At 43.4% G+C, this 16,672-nt stretch overlaps 2 protein-coding genes across 3 annotated transcripts in view; both read left to right on the top strand.

Annotated features, from left to right (window-relative positions):
• MTARC2 (mitochondrial amidoxime reducing component 2) overlaps window positions 1–6,725 on the top strand; it is a 37,794-nt gene extending 31,069 nt beyond the window's left edge. The window contains exon 7 of one of the 2 annotated variants that reach the window (XM_058533676.1): window positions 5,878–6,725. In XM_058533676.1, coding sequence (XP_058389659.1) covers window positions 5,878–5,992 — 115 coding nt within the window. In that variant the 3' untranslated portion in view covers window positions 5,993–6,725. The remainder of the gene's footprint in view (window positions 1–5,877) is intronic. The other variant, XM_058533675.1, reaches the window with a different exon arrangement.
• A 5,300-nt stretch (window positions 6,726–12,025) lies between these two features.
• MTARC1 (mitochondrial amidoxime reducing component 1) overlaps window positions 12,026–16,672 on the top strand; it is a 31,751-nt gene continuing 27,104 nt past the window's right edge. Inside the window, exons 1-2 of the mRNA XM_058533673.1 lie at window positions 12,026–12,445; window positions 15,824–15,997. Of these exons, the coding sequence (XP_058389656.1) occupies window positions 12,174–12,445; window positions 15,824–15,997 (446 nt within the window). The 5' untranslated portion in view covers window positions 12,026–12,173. The remainder of the gene's footprint in view (window positions 12,446–15,823; window positions 15,998–16,672) is intronic.

Below are 16,672 nucleotides of genomic sequence, written 5' to 3'. Positions count from 1 at the left end.
GCATAATACCGAACCCCCAAATTATAGGAATGAGAAAGTCAGTCAGAAGACCTCAGATTGAGGTTTTTAAGTAACTCTTCTCATAAAATCCATAACCCAGTTCTTACAGTCACCTCACCTCCAAGACTTTTGACCATCCTTCTGTCTAGTTCTGGCCTGACCTCCTCACCTTCTCGCCTGACCATCCTCAGGACAACATAGGATAGGGGTTCAGAGGGTCCAGAGCTAGCATTAGATAGACTTGGGCTTGTCATCCTAGCAGCTCCATTTCCTAACTTGGTTGAGTTATTTCAGCCCTCCCAGCCTCAGTATCCTCTCTGCAAAGTGGGAATAATAATATTATTCACCAGAACAACCAATAAAAGTTATTTTGAGGATTAATTCATATAAAGTTGCAGCATTGCAACAGAAACATGGAAAGTGCTCAGTAAATAACAGCTATGACTTTTATTGTTATCATTGCAACAACTACCCCATGTAGGGCCCAGTCTTAGATGCCATAGTGGATATGAAGATGAGACAGGCTTTGCCTTCGAGGTGGGTGAAGAGGAAAGAAACTTCTATTGGCTACATGTTACAATCAGGCGTTTACATAACCATAACTGTATTTCGTCAGTTCTAAAACGCCTATTTTTTTTCCACATTTTAACGTCTCTGAAATCAGAAAGTTCCTTGTAACATTCAGGATGCCTCTTTGAAAAATCTTAATCATGCATACAATAGTGGTGCATCTTTGGATTGATGTGTCTTGCATTTGGTGAAATGAATAAGCACTAGAGAGAAAACTTAGAAGTTCTTAAGTGCCTGCCATTTCTTAAAGCCCCATCTGGGGAACGTGGACCCAAGCCTGAGCCGTCTGGCTTGAGTGAAACTGATCCTGTGCTCTTGCTGCTCAGGCCACAGTTGACTGGATCTGGGTCAGTGCGTGAGCCAAGCTCTTTGATACGTCATCTGATTCCAGGGAGCCCAGTGGCTGCTGAGCTAACTTAACAAATAGGTGTCCCCTGTATTGCTCAGTCTCAAATCCACTCAGTCGGATCCTGTTTTGCAGTAGATTGAGGCAAGGAACACCCGTGGTTCACTCTGACTCAGCCAATTTTCAGTCATTTCAGCTCCCAGGAGTCTTTGTGCATTGAAGAGCCCGAGTGTTATCTTTTGTAATCCTTTTGGAGTCTCTGTGAGATAGATGTGATAATCAGCCTCTGCAAGGACAGGAAACAAAGGCTCAGATAGGTCAACTGACTGAGGGCCGAGGAGCTGATGAGAGGTAGAGCGAAGAGGCTCTTTGCACAGCCGTATGCCACACGTGTTTGTGTGTAAAAAAATAACTACAACTCGTATCCAACATCCATATATGATGGAAAATCTCGACAAAATGGGTATAGAAGGAAGGTACCTCAACATAATAAAAGCCATATTTGACAAACCCACAGCCGACATCATACTCAATGAGGAAAAACTGAAAGCCATTCCTCTGAGAATAGGAACAAGACAAGGGTGCCCACTCCCCCCACTCTTATTCAACATAGTACTGGAGGTTTTGGCCAGAGCAGTTAGACAAGAAAAAGGAATAAAAGGAATCCAAATAGGCAACGAAGAAGTGAAACTTGTGCTGTTTGCAGACGACATGATTTTATATATAGAAAAGAGCCCATTGGAAAACTATTAGAAATAATCAACAACTAGAGCAAAATTGCAGGGTACCAAATCAACTTACAAATCAGTTGCATTTCTATCCTCTAATAGCGAACTAACATAAAGAGTACTTAAGAATACAATCCCATTTACAATCACAACAAAAAGAATAAAATATCTAAAAATAAATTTAACCAAAGAGGTGAAAGACCTATACAATGAAAACTATAAGACATTATTGAAAGAAATCGATGATGACATAAAGAAATGGAAAGATATCCCATGAACATGGATTAGAAGAATAAACATAGTTAAAATGTCCATACTACCTAAAGCAATCTACAGATTCAATGCAATCCCAGTCAGAATCCCAATGACATTCTTTATAGAAATAGAACAAAGAATCCTAAAATTCATATGGGGCAACAAAAGACTCCGAATAGCTAAAGCAATCCTGAGAAAAAAGAACAAAGCTGGAGGCATTACAATCCCTGACTTCAAAATATACTACAAAGCTATAGTAATCAAAACAGCATGGTACTGGCACAAAAACAGTCACACAGATCAATGGAACAGAGTTGAAAGCCCAGAAATAAAACCACACATCTATGGACAGCTAATCTTTGACAAAGGAGCTCAGAACATACAATGGAGAAAGGAAAATCTCTTCAATAAATGGTGCTGAGAAAACTGGACAACCATATGCAAAAGAATGAAAGTAGACGATTATCTTTCACCATACACAAAAATTAACTCACAATGGCTCAAAGACCTGAAGGTAAAACCTGAAACTATAGAACTCCTGGAAGAAAATATAGACAGTGCACTCTTTGACATTGGTCTTAGAGGGATCTTTTCGAATTCCATATCTACTCAGACAAGGGAAACAAAAGGAAAAAATAAACAAGTGGGACTTCATCAGACTAAAGAGCTTCTGTAAGGTAAAGGAAGCAAGGATCAAAATGAAAAGACAACTCACCAGCTGGGAGAAAATATTTGCAAATCATACATCCAACAAGAGGTTAATCTCCATAATATGTAAAGAAGTCACACAACTGAAAAACAAACAAACAACTCAATCAAAAAAAGGGCAGAGGATGTGAAGAGATATTTTTTTCAAGGAAGATATACAGACGGCCAATAAGCACATGAAAAGATGTTCAACATCACTAATCATCAGGGAAATGCAAATGAAAACCACACTAAGATATCACCTTACACTCGTTAGAATGGCTATAATCACCAAGACAAAAAATAACAAATGTTGGAGAGGTTGTGGAGAAACGGGAACCCTCATTCACTGCTAGTGGGAATGCAAACTGGTGCAATCTCTATGGAAAGCAGTATGGAGATTCCTCAAAAAATTAAAAATAGAAATACCCTATGATCCAGCTATCCACTATTGGGTATTTATCTAAAGAACCTGAAATCAACAAGCCAAAGAGGATAATGCACGCCTATGTTTATTGCAGCATTACTCACTATAGCCAAGACATGGAAGCAACCCAAGTGTCCCTTGACTGATGATTGGATAAAGAAGATGTGGTATATATATACAATGGAATACTACTCAGCCATAAAAAAAAGACAAAATTGTCCCATTTGCAACAACATGGATGGAACTTGAGGGTATTATGTTAAGCGAAATAAGTCAGATGGAGAAAGGCAAACACTGCATGATTTCACTCATATATGGAATATAAACTAACACATGGACAGAGAGAACAGTTTGGTGGTTACCAGGGGGTAGGGGATTGGAGGGTGGGCACAAGGGTGAAGGGACACATTTATATGGTGACTGACAAACAATAATGAAATTTCAAAATGTTATAAACTATTATGACATCGATAAAAAAATAACTACAACTCAGGGAGAGATGCAGTGCTTCATGGGTTCAGAGGAGAAATAAATCCTTTCTGGGTAGGGTGGTGGAGGAAAGCTTGAGGGTAGCTATGGAACCTGGACTCGCTGAGGAAGGAAAGTTAGGAGAACGCTCCAGGGATCTACTGTGATGGAAGCTCCTAGAAGGGCCAAGCTACTGTAGGGACCTGGGAGGACACTGGAGTGGAGAGGAGGGGAGAGGAGGGGAGAGGAGGGGTGAAGCCAGATACTGTAGGTTCTTGTGAGTTAGTTTGCAGGTGAAGGTAGCTGTGGAACTTGTTTAAGCCCGAATCATGATCAAAACTGTGCTTTTGGAAGAATGTGCTGAGAGCCAGGTGTGGGATGGACCAGAGTGGGGTGGACAGTAGAGGGGAAAGGCTGGGGGCAGGGGACGGCATGTGATTTAAGGAGGTGGAAGTTGTGGGGGTGGAGAGGGAAGTGTGGCATGCCCAGGCCCTCAGTGTGGCATAGATGCTCTTTGCCATTTGGCCCCAAGCTTTCTTTCAGCATTATTATCTGCCACTCCCTGCACACCCACCCTGGGCACTTTTCCCGCTTCTCTGCTCTGAACATGCTTCTCTTCCCTGCGTGCCAGCCCTAAGAGTTCCACCTGTGGAACTTTGTATCAAGTCTCCCTGACCCCAGTCCCCCCAGAAGCAGCGAGAAGTTTCCTGTCTGGTGATGCATTTCTGTTGGGCTTTAAAAATAACAGCAATGTTACTCATTTACTTTAAGTGAGCCTACTACTGTTTCTGCATTCTGGGGGATCTCCTTTATATGACAGGTGGATTAAAACCTTTACAAAAAATAGCAGTTAATTCTTTTTTTTTCTTTGTGAGGAGATCAGCCCTGTGTTAACATCTGCCAATCCTCCTCTTTTTTTTGCTGAGGAAGACTGGCCCTGGGCTAACATCCGTGCTCATCTTCCTCCACTTGATATGGGATGCCGCCACAGCATGGCTTGCCAAGCAGTGCGTGGGTGCGCACCCGGGATCGCGCCCGGGATCCAAACTGGCGAACGCCAGGCCGCCGCAGCAGAGCACACGCACTTAACCGCTTGTGCCACCAGGCCGGCCCCAGCAGTTAATTCTTGCATCAGGGTTCCTTGAGTTGTTTATTTATCTATTTAAAATTTAATTATATAAAAGTTCATCTGTTCCATTATAAATGCAATATATGTTCATCATGGCAAATTTAGAAAATACCAGAAAAGTAGAAGAGAAAAATCACTCATTGTCACTGTTTATAAATTTTATTCTGGTTGTTTTCTGTTTGTTTAATGTACTGATCCGTATGATATAAAATATGTATGATATATTATATCATACATATATAATTATATATACATATATAATTATATATACACATATATAATTATATGTATCATACAGATATATATCTAATTTATATATAGTTTATTTCTATATAATCAATATAATTTATATAGATAAATATATCTTTATGATATATAATTTATATATTGATATATATCATGTATATATCATATGTACAGACATGATATATTTATCATATGTATATCATATATCATATTATATATAATACAGAAGTATATATCATAAGCACTCTAATAGCCCTCCAATCTATTCAAATGTCATTTTTGATGGCTCATAACAGTACATTGTATAAATATGACACTTTTTAAACACCATTTTACAATATTTGACACTAGGACTATATCTAATTTTGTTATAAATAATATTGTAGTATATATCATTGTATGCAGAGCATTTTAAAATTAAGTGTTTTCCTGTAAGTTAGATTCCTAAAGTGGAATTGTTGACTCGTGGGGTGTAGGCATATTTTTCAGCAGCTGGACCAATTGCTCTCAGAAGCGCTCTGCCGTGGGCACCCCCACATGGCATGTGAGAGACGTCCCTTGCTTTGGGCTGTTGCCAGAACGAGGTGGGTGACTCAGTTTTTTTTTTTTTTTTTTTTTTGTGAGGAGATCAGCCCTATGCCTATCTGCCAATCCCCCTCTTTTTTTTGCTGAGGAAGACTGGCCCTGGGCTAACATCCATGCCCATTTTCCTCCACTTTATATGGGACGCCGCCACAGCATGGCTTGCCAAGCAGTGCGTCTGTGTGCGCCCAGGTTCCGAACCCACGAACCCCGGGCTGCGGCAGTGGAGCGCGTGCACTTAACTGCTTTCACCACTGGGCTGGCCCCGGGTGACTCCGTCTTAAGGCTGCTTTTCTCTATTAAGGTAATTTGGTGCAGGACATAGTTTATATTTCTTGCATTTTAACCTCAATAAGTGACTGTTTTGTAGATGTTTGAGTTATTTATGACTGGCAGGAGAAATAACCAAATAATCAGAGATTCTTGTCATTTATTTCAGGTTTCAGCGTCCCGGAGACATTGATGAGGATTTTGATGACAGCAGCACCACCTCGGCGAATCATTATTATCAGCCTTTGACCATCTTCACCCTGGAAATAAATCTCTATTTTTGACTTTTTGGAGTTATGTATGCTCCAAGTTAATGCAAGGAAAGTATTAGATTTGATTTGGGAATAAGAAAGTATACAAATTTTAGGTAATGAAGAGTTTTTAAATAAATAAGCTTGCCTGTAAAATTATTTTGAATGTTACTGTACCTATTACACTTCTTCAGTCCCTGACAATATTGATGAGTAAAGAAAGCTTAAAGAATCAGCTAAACAGCTACACAATTTTAGGAAAACGTCTACATTTTATTACCTATCATTGCATGGAAAACAACAGGTTTCCTGACGTACTTTTACATGTTAACACAGCCAGAAATTCCTATTAGTTGATTTTTACATGGCTATTGAGTCCTATCAACTTTTCATTCAGTTTTGACCTTGCTATTATGGAATCAGGTTGTACTTGAGTATGGAAATTATTTTATAGACCTTCTTTTTATAGTTGATTATGCCTCTATTAAGCCATATAAAAGTAATTTGTGTGTAATTGCCAGATACACCACCTGGAATTCCAACTATGATAAAGAAGAGAATGGGACTTAGAATGAAATTTTGAGAGTAGGATTGGGAGGAAGGAAGCATGAACATATCTTTTTAGGTGTAAATTTTTTTTGTAACAGAGAAATGAACTATTTTGGTATGAGTAAACAAAAATTCTCTCTGAAGTAACATGTGAATGAATTAACCCACTTATAATTTGTGGTTTCTTTACTACTAATAAATATGAATCTCAATTGTACTTTTTCTTCGGTATTTATGAGTCAGCTTCCCGGGCTTTTCTCATTTTATATTAGAACTTCAGTCACTGTCATTCATTGTTCTTTACCCTTTGTGATTACTGAGCAGAGGGCTTCTCTCCAGAGACACAATCAGACTCCACAAACGTTACCTCCTGTCATTGGTGGGGGCTGGGGGTGGGTATCATGAACCACACAGATGGCCCATCTCAGGCCTGATGGCCAGTGACTGAGAGACTGCCCAGTGGCCAGTGAGGAGCAGCTGATCTTCCTTCTCCATTTTCCTTTGCTGGGTTCTGGGACTGAAATTGAAACCAGGGGCCAACTTGTTTTAACTATACTCAATCAGTTGTCTGTTTGCAAAAGTAGTTAGATAATGCCTTACTAAAACCTGCCCTATAGATAACATCTCTGATGCTTGAGTTACCATGGTAACCGGTGCTTGAGTTTTTCGGGAACTGAGAGTCAACTCCTTGTCCAGTTCAGGCCAGTTAAGACCACTGGCTCATTAACTGGGCCTAGGCCAGTGATCCATAGGTGGCCCTTTGATGTCAGGGGTCTGAAAACTCCACTCTCATCATGCTGATGCCACCATTTTGTGAACATGCATCCTACAAAGAGCCACGAAGCTTGAATACTACTGTCAATGACCTCACTTCTCCTTACCTCCAATCATCTCTCCCCACTTCACACCACCATGCCCCATTATCCCATAAATATTCCTAATCCCCATTTTCGAGGAGGCAGATTGGAGACTTATTCTCTCATCTCCTCATTTGGCTGCCTTGTGAATAAACCCTTTCTCTGCTGAGAACTCATCATCTTGGTGACTGGTACACCACGTGGTGGGCAAAATGAGCCTGGTTTGGTAACAAAATTAACCTCCATTCCCAGCACCCTGTGAGGTAAAACTGTTAAGTTAGCTCTATACCTGGGTAAATTTTGGAAATGATGAAATTGAAAAATGATACTAACTTTAATGTCAACCATTAAAATAGAGAATCAAATTTTTCCTTTTAAATTTCTGAAGAGAAATGAGGGAGAGAGATCAACTGAAATACACAAATTTAGTGCCCCTGAGCTGTCTTTTCCGTGGAGAGTACGGTGCTCTTGTGTCACGCTGAGACGTGCTGCTCCTCACTCTGTTCCCCCATGGCACACATCACCATCAATCAACATTTCTTCTGGGGAAGCTGGGTTTACTCCAAGCCCCTTTTCCCTCCAGCTCATTCCTGAAAGAGGTGAGATCATTATGTACCCCAACAGCTGAAGCAACACTGACCTCTGGACTCTGAACACAATTCCTGGATTTCACAGGAGGGGGGAATGGGTTGGAATCCTGGGGTTGGAAGAGAAACAAATAGGACAGATATAATCTGTTCAGACCCAAATATTTATGGCGAGGAACAACGTTCAAGGACAGATCTTCCCTGAGCACCAAAGGGCCCTGAAGTGTGTTGCCAGCTGGGGAAAGGGGATTGATTCCCTTTTGGGGACTCTCCCTTCTCTGATATAAGACACCCTCCATCTGCGTGGATGATTCTGGTGGGGTCTTGAATTGTACAGTCCTGGCCCATGTGCGGAGCTGGACCTGATAATGACTCTCCCCTTGACCAAACTTTAGTAAGGCTCCTCTGAGCCCTTTTCTTGACTAGGCCTCGACCTTGCCCCTAGCTTTGCCACACCTGCATAGCCCAGTTTTGCAAGAATCCTACTAAGTCACTTTAGAGAGAATCTCTACCCTTTATATTTGATCACTCTCATTATCTGATCAAGTTCTTCACCCCCACCTATGACATCTAAGAGCTTAACCTGCCTTCAGCAAGAATCCTGTTAAGTCAGTAAGAATCCTCCTACCCTTGATGTCTCCTCTTAGTAATTTTTCCATCCACTTGATCCCGTCACTCTGCTCCTGGGCTGTAAATCCCCACGTGTCTTTGCTGTATTCAGAGTTGAGCCCTATTGTAATGTCTCCATTGTAATAGTCTTTTTTTTTAATTGACGTATAACATTGTATTAGTTTAAGGTGTACCACATGATTTGATACATGTATATACTATGAAATGATTAACACAATAAGTTAACATCCATCACTTCACATAGTAACAGTTTTTTCCTTGTGGTGAGAATTTTTAAGATCTAATCTCTTAGCAACTTATTTAAATATACAACACAGTATTGTTAACGACCGTCACCATGCTGTACATTACACCCCCAGAATTTATTCATCTTATAACTGGAAGTTTGTACTTATTGACCTCCTTCACCCACTTCGCCCACTTCCCATGCTTCTGGCAACCACCAATCTGTTCTCTATATCTATGAGTTTGGTTTTTTTAGATTCCACAAATAAATGAGATCATACAGTATTTGTGTTTCTCTATCTGGCTTATTTCACTTAGCATAACGCCCTCAAGGTCCACCCATGTTGTTGCAAATGGCAGGATTTCCTTCTTTTGTTATGTCTGAATAATATTCCATTGTATATATATACTATGTTTTCTTCACCCATTCATCCACTGATGGACACTTACATTGTTTCCGTGTCTTGGCTATTGTAAATAATGCTGCAGTGAACATGGGGGTGCAGATATCTCTTCAAGTTACTGTTTTCATTTCCTTTAGATAAATACCCAGAAGTGGTGTTGCTGGATCATATGGTAGTTCTATTCTTAATTTTTTTTTTTTGAGGAAGATCGGCCCTGAGCTAACATCTGCCAATCCTCCTCTTTTTTTTTGCTGAGGAAGACTGGCCCTGGGCTAACATCCCTGCCCATCTTCCTCCACTTTATGTGGGACGCTGCCACAGCATGGCCCGACAACCAGTGCGTTGGTGCGCGCCCGGGATCCCAACCCAGGCCACCAGCAGCGGAGCTCGCACATTTAACTGCTACGCCGCGGGGCTGGCCCCTCATTGTGGTTTTGATTTGCATTTCCCCGATGATTAGTGATGCTGAGCACCTTTACATGTACCTGTTGGCCATTCGTATGTCTTCTCTGGAAAAATGTCTATTTAGTTACTCTGCCCATTTTTAAATCAGATTTTTTGTTTGTTTGTTTTGGCTATTGAGTTGTGTGAGTTCTTTTATATTTTGGATATTAACCCCTTATCAGGTATATGATTTGCAAATATTTTCTCCCATTCAGTTGCCTTTTCATTTTGCTGATGGTTTCCTTTGCTGTGAAAAAGCTTTTTAGTTTGATGTAGTCCCATTTGTTTAGTTTTGCTTTTGTTGCCTTTGCTTTTGGTGTCAAATCCAAAAAATCACCCCCAAGACTGATGTCAGGGAGCTTACCATCTATGTTTTCTTCTAGGAGTTTTATGGTTTCAGATCTTACATTCAAGTTCTTAATACATTTTGAGTTGACTTTTGTGTATGGTGTAAGATGGGGGGGTCCAGTTTTATTCTTTTGCATGTGGCTGTCCAGTTTTCCCAACATCATTTACTGAAGAGATTGTCATTTTCCCATTGTAAATTCTTGCTTCCTTTGTTGTAAATTAATTGACCATATTTGCATGGGTTTATTTCTGGGCTCTCTATTCTGTTCCATTGATCTATGAGTCTGGTTTTATGCCAATACCATATTGTTGTGATTACTATAGCTTTGTAATATACTTTAAAATCAGGAAGTGTGATGCTTCCAGCTTTGTTCTTTGGTCTCAAGATTGCTTTGGCTATTTTGGGTCTTTTGTGGTTCCATACAAATTTCAGAATTGTTTTTTCTATATCTGTGAAAAATGCCATTGTAATTTTGATAGGGATTGCATTGAATCTGTAGATTGCTTTGGGTAGTTGGACATTTTGACAATATTAATTCCTCCAGTCCATAAGCACAGAATGTCTTTCCATTTATTTCTTTCTTCCATTTCTTTGATCAGTCTTATAGTTTTCAGCATACAGATCTTTCACCTCCACGGTTAAATTTACTCTTAGGTATTTTATTCTTTTTGATGCAATTGTAAATGGGCTTTTTTCCCCTTAATTTCTCTTTCTGATAGTTCCTTGTTAGTGTATAGAAATGCAACTGATTTTTGTACACTGATTTTGTATCCTGCAACTTTACTGAATTCAGTTATTAGTTCTAACAGTTCTCTGGTGGAGACTTTATGATTTTCTTTTTTTTAATTTATTTTTTTCCCCCCAAAGCCCCAGCAGACAGCTGTACATCATAGTTTCACATCCCTCCAGTTGCTGCTTATGGCACGCGGCCCCACCATGGCTGGAGAAGCAGCGCGTGGGCGCCGGCCTGGGCCCAAACCAGGGGCCGCCAGCAGAGGAGCGCGCGCACTCAACCGCCAAGCCACGGGCAGGCCCACGATTTTCTATACATAACATCATGTCATCTGCAAAAAGAGACAGTTTTACTTCTTCCTTGCAATTTGGGTGTCTCATTTATTTTTCTTGCCTAACTGCTCTGGCTAGAATTTCCAATACTATGCTGAATAAAAGGAGCAAGAGTGGGCATCCTCGACTTGTTCCTGATATCAGAGCAGTAGTAGTCTTGAATAAAGTCTTCCTTACCGTTTTAACAAGTGTCAGAATAATTTTTTCTGGCGCAGCAAACAAGAGCTTAAGGCTCCTAAACCACACTGACCCTACTGGCTGACCTTGTTGTTTTGAAATAAGACCTGATTTGGAAATGGCAGTGACTGAGGGCAGTCCCTGCAGGCGGGTCACACTCCCTCTGGCCTGAAGAAGCCTCGGACCTTGTGCCAGCACCAACCTTCCCAGTCACGGCCCTGGAGAATGCAGCTCCATCTCTGAGCCTTCCGGCCAGGAGGAAGGGACCAAATTCAGAGACTTGTAGGGGGCGCTCTCCGCTGCCCATTGCGCTCTGAGCTGCTGCTGCGGCCAGGAGAACCTGGGACCGCCTGCTTCTCACAGGCTCCGGCTCGCGGACCCTGAGGACCTGGTCGCATCCCCGCGCCCTCAGATTCCCACTGCCCCAAGCTCCCTCGCCCCTGCGTGGCAGGCGGGAAGGGCGGCGGAGGGCGCTGGGCACTCCGCATGGGCCGCGCTGTGCCCACGCGCCACTCGCTATCCCCAAGCGAGGGATCTTCCCGCTGCCTGGTTTCTGATTTAGAAATGACGCGTTGTCCTGCAAATTTTGCATTTTTGTCTATTTTAGGTTAAACAACCCACAAATACGTGAATAAATAAACTGGTCATTTGCAGCGATCACGGGGGTGGGTATCTCGCCTTGCAGCCTCAGGCGGCGGAAGTGGAGAAGACAGCGGGACAAAGGCCGTGTTGAAGCTGAGCGCCCCAGGGCCACCCCTCCAGAGATAAACGCGATGCCCTCTGATCCGCCCGGAAGGAGTCAGGAGCTGCCTTCCCTTTGGCCTCGGGGCCAAGGTCCACACGTCCGCGAGCAGCCCCGGGCGGCGGAGCGCGCGCACCGGCGCTGGGTCCGGGCAGAGCTCTCGCCGCGCTCGCGCTCGCTCGGCCATGGGCGCCGCCGGCTCGTCGGCGCTGGCCCGCCTCGGCCTCCCCGCGCGGCCCCGGCCCGGCTGGCTGGGGGTGGCCGCGCTGGGACTGGCCGCCGTGGCGCTGGGGGCCGTGGCCTGGCGCCGCGCGAGGCCCCGGCGGCGCGGGCGGCTGCAGCAGGTGGGCACCGTGGCGCAGCTGTGGATCTACCCGGTCAAGTCCTGCAAGGGGGTGCCGGTGAGCGCGGCCGAGTGCACGGCCATGGGGCTGCGCAGCGGCCACCTGCGCGACAGGTACAGCCGGGCCCGGGCGCGGGCAGCGCGGGATGCGCGCGGGATGCGGACGGAAGCGAGGGAGGTTTGGAGTCCGCTCACAGGCCCTTCCTCCCCTTGTAAAGAAACTGGGAGCTGGATGGGGCAAGGAAAAAGAGAAAAAGGGGCCATCACCTCCCGACAGCAGACCCTAGGGGCCGGGAGCCTGCGTCCCGACCCGCTTTCGCGAGCTGGCTGTATTTCACATCACCCACGGACTCTTTCGCTTCTTGCGCTCCAGACGAGGTGTGGTTTCCGTCCCCAGGTGTCTGCCAGGGCGCAAGCCGACTTTCTAAACTCCGTCTAGCGGAGGCGGCGAGCTTCACGCGGTTGCTCCCCGCCACTTTATTTTTAGTAGTTGTCTCTTGAGAACGTGGGGAAAGTTGGAGTCTCGGAGCCCAGCCCTCAAAGGGCGCACCAAGGCGGAGCACAGAAGCGTAATCACAGCAATTGAAGGTTTAGCTTCTTGCAGATTAAAAAGTGCTATTGCATATATTATTTTCCCTAATTCTCTCAAGCGCTCTTTTATGGATAAAGAAACTGAGGTTCAGAGCCACACAGCAGTGGAACCAGGGCTCCTGTTTTCATTACCAGACAGGCGCTTTGTAAATAGTGGGTTTATTAGTGCCCTATGTGGGTAGTCACGATCTGTGTGAATTCCTGGGGTTCAGCTAAGGTGGCCAAGGCCCAGAGCAAGCCGCCTTGTCCTCTTCTGGGCCTCATTGTAAGGCTGCTTTTCAAACTCCTTCCTCCCAGACCCGCCCCCACAGCTTCTGCAGGTAACACACAGGACTGATGGGGGCTGTAACTTGCCCCCTTTCCAGCTCCCCAGACAGAGGGCCATTCATGACATAATTGAAAGGTGAGCTATGCTATGCGTCTTTGCTTGAGGAAGGAAGCCAAGAATCTTAGATATTCCGTGGTTTGTACAGTGGACTCTGAAAGATGATAGAGTTTATTGAGTTTATTTGTTTTTGTAGGCCCCAGAGGCAAAAAGCATTGTAATTTTACTATATATACTATATGTAGTATATAATTTACTAATTATACCATATTTTACCCATATATACTATATATGGTATGTATAGTAACATATGTGTATACTACTATATATACCATGTATTGAGCTCATATTAAAATAGATAATAATAAGAGCTGGCATTTGTACCAGACACTATGGTACATTCTTTATTTTTGTCATCACACTACCAGAAAGTGTGATCAAGAGAAGCAAACGAGGCTTTCAGTTCTATGTGATAGCTGACTCAATGTGATAAGTGCCAGGGAGCACAGAGAAAGGAGCACCAGAAACTGGGGTGGTCAGAAATGACTTCAGAGCTTGAACTGAAAATTAAAAGTGATTATGAATTTTCCAAGCAAGTAAGTTGGGAGGGGACCATTCTAGAGAGTGGGAATAAACTGGGTAAAGACACTGGGATTGGAGGACAGGCATGCTGGGGACAAGGCTGTGCATTGTGAGGTATTTATCAAAAGGAATTGAAAACAGGGACTTGAGTAGATCCGTGTACACCAGTGTTCACTGTGGCGTTATTCACAGTAGCCCAAAGCGGGAATCAACCCAAATGTCTATCAACAGATGAATGGATAAACAGTGTTTTACATAAACACTACGGAATGAAGTTCTGATACATGCTATGGCAAAGAGAAATTTTGAAAACATTAAGTGAAATCGGCCAGAGGCAAGAGGACAAACATTGTATGTCCAATTAGGTGAAATATCTAGAATAGGCAAATTTATAGAGACAGAAAGTGGATTAGAGGTTGCCAGGGGCTGAGGGGAGAGGGGAAAGGGAGTTATTGCTTAATAGGTACAGAGTTTCTATTTGGGATGATGAAAAGTTTTTGGATATAGATAGTGGTGATGGTTGCACAACATTGTGAATGTAATTAATGCCGCTGAATTGTGCACTTAAAAATGGTTAAAATCACATTTGTGTCTCATATCCTTTCTCTGTTAATGGACACTTGGGTTGCTTCTGCCTTTTGGCTTGTGAATAATACTGCTACCAACATGGGTGTACAAGTATCTGTTTGAATCCTGCTTTCAATTCTTTTGAGTATAAACCTAAGAGTATGCCAGGTATATTTATATATATTTTACTGCAATAAAAAAATTAAAAAGAGAAAGAAAGGCTGGTGTGTGTGAGGGCGCAGGGCGGTGAGAATGGCTGGGAGAGCAGCTGGATTGTGAAGGGCCTTGCCTGCCTTGCTGAAGAGTCAGGAAAGCAGGAACCATGGAGGGATTTTGCAAGACGCGGTGACACGATCAGATATGTATTTGAGAAAGATCAAACTACCAATATTACTAGGAAGAGTTACTAGAAAGAATATTCATGTGCTGGTAGCAAGGATTTGGAGCAGGGCAGAGCTCTGTCTGTGTCCAGGATGAAGGGCTGATAAAAGGGTAGTTCGGGAAGGGGTTTACGCTAACCTTAGTTTTCTAGTGTGGCTGCACAACTCAACCATGATGACCTGCTGGAGGTAATGACCTAAAGTATCTGCCATATTTTTTTCTTGTGTCCATGGGTCCCCAAAGCACAAGCTCGCTTCTGTAACTGTAATCATTTGATCCAGTGTGAACTGAAATCACCAAAATTTCAATATGTTGAGCTTCCTCGGTAGCTGAGAGGTAACCTACACAAACCCATTGTTTGTTTTTTGGAATTGATTCTATCTATTACTCTTACTTCTCCGTTTATCTTTTTTTCTGGGAAGTACCTCTAGACCAGGAGTACGGGGCCAGAAAAAATATTGTCCTTTTAGCAAATTGCAGAATTCACAGCTCTAAATTTTGAAACATTAATTTTTTTGGAAAGTTGGGGGTGGATTTGGCAAGGCGTGAGTAGCATTGCATGTTGCTCAGCTGAACTCCGTGCTCTGCAAACAATACAGCAACAATCTTGTTTCGATCAGCGGGAGCCCAGTGCCCACGGTGTGCCAGGCACTGTGCCTCCTTGTGCCCTTAAAGTCTTTCTGTGAAACAGATTCTTGTCATCTCCTTGAGGCATGTTTAGTGAAAGTGAGCAGACTTCCTGGCAATTGAGATGAAAATATAATCAACATCTTTGATTTCTATGGGACCTAGGAGCTCAAAATGTTCTGCAGATACTGTGTTGGACGCTTGAGTGGTTAGTAAATCCTTTGAAATTAACTGACAGACTCAGTCTTGCTGTGCTGCCGAGTTGATGTTGAGGACAGACACAGACAGACACACACAAAGTCATACACACCAGGCTTACGGTGAGGAAATCAGAGATGAGTGTGGGTAACTGATGGCTCCAGCAGTGACGGCTGCCTGTCATGGTGGTCCATGCCTTTCTTGTGTTTTGAAAATGGCAGGTTTTGGCTTGTGATCAATGAGAATGGGAACATGGTTACTGCTCGACAGGAACCTCGCCTGGTCCTGATTTCCCTGACCTGTGAGGGTGACACCTTGACCCTCAGTGCACCCTACACGCAGGACCTGCAGCTGCCCCTCAAGACACCCCCCACAAATCCGGTGCACAAGTGCAGGTAAGCCCTGGCCTGAGTATTTATTCATGCAGTTTCGAGAAAGAGCGAACTATGGAGGGAATCTTCAGAAACAGCATCCATAATTAACCCTTGATTGCAAATGCACCATATGTAAGCGCAAGTGCTCAACATCATGACGATCTAAGGGAGGAACAAAGAAGCAGCTTCAGAAAAATGTGTGGATGTGGGGTTGAGAGACATAAAGGTCCTATGTAGAAAACCATGGGAACAAAAGCATGTTGATACGTCAGCAGGAGACAGCACCACCAAAGGATAAAGGACAAAATTGGGGTGGGAGTGACCGAGGAGAGTGTACTGGAAGAGGTGAGATTAAGCTTTACCATAGGACTTGCCCTATTTTGCCTGGAAAGACCTGGAATCTTCCAAATCTGAGTTAGGAAAGGAGTTGCAAATGGCTATGTGACCGTGACATTTAGTTCTCAGGACAGGAAGTCCCAAATAGAAAAGAACAGCTGCAACCAGACGAGGGATGGGACCTGCAGGTGCCCAAGGCTCTACATCATAGTGAGGGTGGGGTTCAGCCAGGAGGCCACTCTGGACAGAGGCTCTTTCCCCAACGTCAGAAAGGCTGCAAGAAAGCAATTATTCCAAGAAAACTAGCTTTGCTTCTCAGAAATCATGTCTACAGTTGATTTTTTATCCTATTATGGGAAA

The sequence above is a fragment of the Diceros bicornis genome, chromosome 38 (assembly GCF_020826845.1).
Source record: "Diceros bicornis minor isolate mBicDic1 chromosome 38, mDicBic1.mat.cur, whole genome shotgun sequence".
NCBI lineage: Eukaryota > Metazoa > Chordata > Mammalia > Perissodactyla > Rhinocerotidae > Diceros > Diceros bicornis.
The sequence above is the reverse complement of the archived record's forward strand: the minus strand, read 5'-3'. Positions and strand labels throughout refer to the sequence as shown.